The sequence below is a fragment of the Nanorana parkeri genome, unplaced genomic scaffold (assembly GCF_000935625.1).
Source record: "Nanorana parkeri isolate BGI_ZX_2015 unplaced genomic scaffold, ASM93562v1 scaffold492, whole genome shotgun sequence".
Taxonomy (NCBI): domain Eukaryota; kingdom Metazoa; phylum Chordata; class Amphibia; order Anura; family Dicroglossidae; genus Nanorana; species Nanorana parkeri.
Window position 1 is genome coordinate 1034170 of NW_017306760.1, and position 7335 is coordinate 1041504.

Genomic DNA, 7335 nt, shown 5'->3' on the forward strand with positions numbered 1-7335 from the left:
CCACCCCCCCCGAATTTAAACATCAGTAATAGAAAATACAAATATAATAAATGGAAAACTTGTATACATAGAATAACACCCACCTAAAATGCAAAACACAACCAATCAATTATCTGTAATGGATTAATATGGATTGAATAGATACTGCTACCGTAGTACAAAGTCACAAGTCATATAATGAATTCTTAAACTTTTTTACAACAATTCAACACCACTAAAGAAGCTGAGCTCACGCATCATGATATTGGGGCAGCACCGTGGTTATGGAATAGGACATAACCAGGAATTGGCATATGCTAGATGATTGATGCACAGTTGAATGATGTGGGAGCTCAAGTGAAAACCGGAAAATATGGCTGAAAAGAAAAATATTGGAGGCGAGGAATGTGAAATGGAGAACGAGTTACCCCGGTAGGCAGATAGGTGGAGAAATCAGATGGTGGCCCTAGAGGGAATGGAGAAAGGACTGTGCTCAGACACGGTAATGGTTCCTACTAGCGGGCCTATGCAGACCTATCTGGTCAAAGCAGTACATTAATGTGCATGCTTTGTCATGCGTTAATGTGCTTTGTATTAAGGTAGTACAAACATTGGACCTGCACCATTATACCCAATGTAATGCACATTCGCTCACTGCAAAGCAGGTGGATTGGGTGCACTGGGGTTTAGTGCAAGGTAGCTAAACTTCGACCCTCCAGCTGTGGTGAAATTACAGATCCCATTATGCCTCTGGGAGTCGTGCCTGTCAGAATCTTGCAATGCTTCATGGGATCTGTAGTTTCATTTCACCACAGCTGGAGGGCTGAAGCTTAGCTACCCCTGGTTTATTGTGTTGGGATGCCATTCATAATAAATACTGCATGTTGCTGCGACAGATAGATCTGGGCACACAGGTCTGAATTGTTTCTTACCGAACCGCTTGAAGTCGAAATATGAACGAGCTGTTTTGCCAGGCAAAATATTTGTAGTTCTGTTTAGTCAGTCTTGTTTAGCCAGGAGGGTAATGACAATGTTAGCTGTTGCAGCTTCCTGTGTCACCCCACCGTCCTGACTTGGACTGTAAGTGAGTATTATCCCACTGGAGAGGTCCTGCTTGTGCTCGGCCTGCACTGTAACTAAACCTCTCTCAGTACCTGAAACATGTTATTACACTGGCGTAGAAATGGCTATTAGCGCTAGGTATTATGGGGCGGTGTTATAACCAGAAGAGTTCAGCTACTATCCCGCTGTTTTCTGCTGTTAGTTTGGAGCATGAGTTGCTGAAAATAATAATCTTTCTGCAGATGTTGTGTTCTTTGTAGCTTGGTGAGGTGATCCCTGTATATGGCGATCTTTTCCTGCTCTGCTCTTTAATCTCTATTTTCCAGCTTTGATTTTTAACTCTTGTTGTCTCTTTCAGACTTGTCGGGACTCACATTGCAAAGCACTGGTAAGTCTACTTCTAACAGGCTGTGTGCAGTACATTTTTGTATGTGTAAACCCGTGGTGGCCGTTACTACTTGATACAGGGGCCCCGAGTGTGTCCCTTGACATCACCAGGAGGCCGCATATAATATGTGGTGAATGTTATGCTACAGAAAGCTATCAGGGACTGTATACATGCTCTGGAAGGTGGTCAGAGACCCCAGACATTGTTGGATAATGGGGAGTTGGGTCATGAGACAGTCGTAGTCTGGAGACACATTACATGAGACTGTTTAGTTGGGTGTACATGTATAGATTTTCTTCGATCGACCTGCAGGCTGAATTAAGAAAATATAAAAGATTCCTCCATCCACGCTGAACACTGTGGATGGACAGATCTCCTGCTGCTTTCATTGTATTCTAACAGTGGCTGCCGGCCCTTGTCAGTATAGCACAACAGAGCTTGCAGCCAAAGATTTTTCCAACCTGCTCCTTAGGATCTGCAGATTGAGGGATGCCGGGTGGAGCCGTCAATGGCGGCCGCTCTATGAATTTCAGCCCGTTCATCAGGAACCCGCCACGATTCGTATTGTGTATACCCTATTTTTAGAGATGTCGGCTGTTAAAGCCCCTTCTCAAATAATTGCTTCTACTTCCTACAGCCCCCTTAAAATTACTTGTGCCACATTGGACATCACTATAAGCTCAAGATCCTTTCTATAAGATCAGAGGAATGGTACAAAGAGAAAAGGGAAGGACCACTCGGGGAAAAAAAGATAGTGTGAAGGAATAAAGCTATTTTACTACTAGAACCCAATCTACAGAATGTACTTATTTCACTGATTTGAGTTATCACCTAGGTAAAGGAAATCCAGGCTGCAGAGGTCCCGAGGGCCACACAATAAGCGCCAACAGGCAGCAGATTGGGCACGAGGGTGTAAACTATGCTGCTGATAAAGTATAATGATTCAAATAAAATCGACGTAGAAGAAGTAAATGTAGACTGTTTGTTGTGTTGCAGCGCCATCTAGTTTACTAGTGAAGGATGAATATGGCCATGACTATGAAGGACAGCAAAGCATTTCCTCTTCTGACGGACATTCTATTCAGACAATCCAACACCCACCAAGTAACAGGTCATCCAGCGACGGCTACAGCAATTCTTCACTGCTGGCATCCAGCGAGCCAAGCACCCCCAATGCCGCCTCCTTTGCCAGCATCCCCGTTCCTTCAACCAGTAAGTAACTTCTGTCTATCTAGTCTGTGTTATGGCTCTTAACTGCTTAATCCAAAACAAACCTTAAAGCGGAACTCCAGGGATTTGAAAATTATACTCTTGTGGTGGGACTACCCCAGCAGTGCAAGGGTTAACTGCTAAATTTTTCTAGGGAGCAAAAATAAAGACGATATACTCGCCCAATCCTCGGTCCTGTCTGACTGCTAGACCATACATATTTAGGTGGGTGCAACGGTCGACGGATGGCAGCCATCTCTATGCATGATTTAGAACAGTGGTTCTCAATCAGTGTAACCTCAGGACCCACATTTGTCCTTGGTCATTAAGTCACGACCCAATTCGCACCGCATTGCGGTACAGCGCGTTCCGATGCGGGCAATCGAACTGGGTAAGAGGTGCGTTTGTGATGTGTTGTAAAATCTGTAGTTTAACTTTTTTGTTCCCCTGCTGCTGTAACCGGCAGAGTGACAAATATTTTTCTTAAAGCTAAACGCACTGCACCATAAAATTGCATCTAAATATGTTGCCTAATAGTATAAACTAGGGCTGGTAATTATTTAAAAATTTTGTGTTCGATTAATCGAAATTTTTTAAAATCGATGAATCGATTTAATTTCAATGTAATTATAACGCACATACAGATCCAACTACATTGGCCTATACACATACAGCACAGCAATGAAGTAATAAAATGAACTAGGATCACACTAATCCAGCACGTTATTAATCTCACGTGCCCCACTCAATATGGCCGCCGCTTGAGTGGGGCAACTCAGAATAATAACGTGCTGGATTACAAATGTATTTACATAGTATAGTAAAACGGCAAAGCCCTAAGGGTGATTTAAACATAAGTATTAGCTTAATATTTGAGGTAGTAGCACCTGTCCATTCCATTTCATGTAAGGACCTGATTGCAACATAATATCAGGAAATTTCAATGGGCACATTTCTGGGAGCGAGATGGGGGGGGGGAGGTTAATGGAGAGCCACATAGTGCATATATATAAGTTTAAGATAAGACAGAAGCTTGGTGCTTCTTGGGCAAACTCACCGGCCCAAGTGGCTCCGTCGGCTAACGAAGGGAAGGGGGGAGGAGTCCGGTGACGTCACAGACATCAACGTCACCAGACTCCTCCCCCTTCGTTAGCCGACGGAGCCACTTGGGGAAGGGGGAGGAGTCCGGTGACGATGCCCTTGACATCACCAGATCTCCGACGGGACTCCCGAAAGCCGGAGGAGAGGTGAGTCTTTTCATTTTCGATCAAAATAATTTTAATCGATCAAAAAGTTTAAAGATTAATCGAGAAATTCATCGTTAATTTCCCCAGCCCTAGTATAAACCCTTGGTTCTCAACTGGTGGGTCGCGACCCCGTGTTCAGTGGGTCGCTGCATGCCTTCCACTTTTGTAGGTGAGAGGCTCCTCAGTCTCCCCCTAGCGCAGCAATGTCAGTGCTCGCACCGAGCAGCCATTCAAAATATGCTGCCTGGCGCCGTATGTCAGCTTGAGGTGGGATAGGATGGAGCTATGGCCCCAAAGGAACTCCGTCCATACGTGCATTGCTTATAGCTCCCTCACATGTCCTATAGAGGTGCCTGGACAGGAGTGATGTCACATTCTGGCTCCCGGCACTTCTACAGGGTGTGCAAGGGAGCTGTATAAGCAATACACATATGGATGGAGCTCTGTTACAGCATAGCAGCTCACACTGGACCCCCAGGCTGAGGAGCCACTCCTACTGTGCATTATGGTGTGGGAAATGTGTTGCGTTACCATTCATTTGAATAGTACCCCAAACGCACCTCCCTCCCACAGTTTGCCCGCACCAGAATGAGCGGTACCCTAATGCCGTGCGTTCGATTGCAGTGTGATTTGGGTTGCGACTTAATGACCAAGGACAAATGTGGGTCCTGAGGTTACACGGGTTGAGAACCACTGATATTAATCCACTTTGTGTGCACCGTATGCATTTGCTAAACCCCGATATTGCCGTACAAGTATTCGTAATGCCATTGCTGTGCTGTTCAAAGCCTGTGCAGAGGCCCACGCACTACAGGCTGCTTGCATAAAAATACAGGAGGGGCGGAGACCAGACCAGCCACCCTGCACAAGAAGGAAGAGCAGCAGTGACTGGTCTTTAATGGAAACCGACACATAGAGAGTTTCACACTGAACTTCTCCACAGTTCTGAAGAAAATGCACATAGGGATGCCAGGATTTAAGTACGAATACACGGCACTTGGTTTAGCCCAAACTTCACCTTTTTAAAGTTAACAACTGAATGCCTAAACTTTTTTTTGTTAACATGCGTATGAATGTCTTGTACGGTTCCTTTTTATAGATGTTAGAATGCCCTGGAAGTGATGCTAAACACTAAAACATAATAACTTTTTTCATTCTTCATACTGTTATACAGAAATGTACGAGTGTCTGGAGATGATTTTTATTGTTTTGACTGCTTTCTGTGTACAAACACGCCAAACCCAGAGAGAAACCTATTGGCAGTATCGATCGCACAAGACTGAGGATGTTGTTTTCCCCCAGGTCAGCCTGCCGGTTTATTGGCAGCTACACACGCTGATGGACTGCTGCAGATTGCCTCCGTGCCGCCTCAGGGGACGCAGCAAAATGGCTTCAGTGCTCAACCAGCCACGTATCATCACAGTAAGTGGCCTCAAGCTGTCAGACTATTCCCTGTGTAAATCTGTCTATTTGTTATGCTGTGAGTCTCGCTATCTGTATCGTCAGATCAGGATACAACACAAAATGCAAGATCACCAGTAGACCAGTATAGAACTATCACTGGGAAGCACGCATGTTTCGGCATCTTTACAAATCTGCATTAATTAAACCCTGACGTGTCCCCTAGAGCAACAATATAATTTGTCATAATTGATTTTTATCATTAAAAAGCTGTTCTCAAGCTTGTTTGGTGACTTTGTCTAGGCAGATATGTCAGTCTGATGCACGGGGGAAGAAGCAGTTCCTCAGTCTCCTCTGCCACATTGATCAGACTACAACATTGTAAATTTGAAGCAAAGTGAAGAGGCTGCAGCAGAGGAAATCTGTGCCAGGACCTGCACAGTCACCAGGACTTAACTGGTTTTGCCAACTCTGATGTGGCATCTCAGTTCAGAAAGTAGATGCTGACCTTGGATGATGCCTGAACAAACATGGCACTGTGCTGGAGAGCAAATCCGACGAAGCCATTGACAGGGAGAGTAATGCAAGCTCTCTGCGGGGTGGTAAACATCTGGAAGTGTTACATTTGCATGGCATGCATGCACTTTAAAATTGCCGCTGTCGGAATACCCAAACAGCTTATTGGCTGCTAAGTCTGTTCATCCGAAGACTTTCCACCTGGCTCCTATGACCCTGGTAGTTCTTGTGAAAATGCCAAGTATCGGCACTAATATCTGAACATTCCTAGCTGTCGGTGTCTGCATTGGGGAGATTGACCCCTTTTATTTGCGTTGGTGATCATAGTCCCTAGAAAAGTAAAGGGGGAGGGGAGCATTTTAAGAGTTGGCCAGAGAACAAGAGATGAGGGGAAATTTTCTATTGAAGACAACAGTTTTAAGAGGGGAATTCCGCTCACTTTTTGCGCCTCCTAGGACAGGAAGTGAAGGGAAATTTCCCCAATGGTGCACAGACAGGCAACAGATAAACTGAAAAGAGTTTTGAGTATTTCCTACTCTGTCCAAAACTTTAAAAAAGAAAAACAATGTGCCCATAGATGCACTTTAAGCTTATTAGGTAAAAATAGATTTCTGATGGTCACTATTTCCCTAGTATGTGCACCCAGACATGATTGTCTTTAGAGATGAAGGTTGGCCTGGCCCTTTGCGTAATGCAGTGCACGCAATATAGCTTGGACATGGATTCTGCGTTGGTGCAGTTTCAAATACATATTACTGGGGTTGGACAGACCTCACGGGAACCTTGCACCCACAGCCAGTATGCTACCCACAGGTCCGCCTGGGATTAGTACTGTCTTTGAGCCTTTGATTGGATACTCCTGCCCCAGCTATTGCATTAAGGGAGTTTAATCCGGACCCTGCAGGTACTTCACCATTAGGAAGTGGAGAAACTGGATTCTGGTGAGCGCTGAAAAAGACTGATGTAATATCTGCTAGCAGCATATGTAAATGTACAAAATGTATCTATTTTTGGTTAAGGGACGAATTTCCTTTTGTGTCCTGATATTCATCAGTGGTTGTTGTCCAGTTATCTGATCACGGTGTTGTAAAACAGATCAGTATTTGTTTTCTTTTGTGGCATTAGTTTGGTGCCAGAATTTTTGGCTTAGGTTTGTCAAATTTTATTTTGGTAGCAAGACCTTTAATAATTTATTGTGCCAATATTCCCAATGATCGCCCAGACTCTGTTCATTGCCAGACAACTATCATTTGCAGAATGAAATTCATCAATGTAAGCCTATGTCTGCCACATGAAAGGTTTCCTTTACTGGTTTGTTCAGGTTATGTGTAGTGACTATGCAGAATGCAATCTAAGCAAACTTGTGCTTCATAGTATACATATGAAGTTCCCGGTCATTGCTGAAGCTCCCCTGCTGTCTGATCTTCCTGTTGGAGCCCCAAAAGATACCCAGCACTTCTTGTTATGGAAGACAGCAGCATATTCATGTGAGCACCCTGATGCTTGCATATTACATTTGTTATTTTGGGGTGG

At 44.4% G+C, this 7335-nt stretch overlaps 1 protein-coding gene across 1 annotated transcript in view; it reads left to right on the top strand.

Moving 5' to 3' along the window:
- Positions 1 to 7335, top strand: part of SMAD4 (SMAD family member 4) — a 24244-nt gene that overhangs the window by 2943 nt on the left and 13966 nt on the right. Inside the window, exons 3-5 of the mRNA XM_018561016.1 lie at positions 1400 to 1429; positions 2426 to 2641; positions 5188 to 5307. Of these exons, the coding sequence (XP_018416518.1) occupies positions 1400 to 1429; positions 2426 to 2641; positions 5188 to 5307 (366 nt within the window). The remainder of the gene's footprint in view (positions 1 to 1399; positions 1430 to 2425; positions 2642 to 5187; positions 5308 to 7335) is intronic.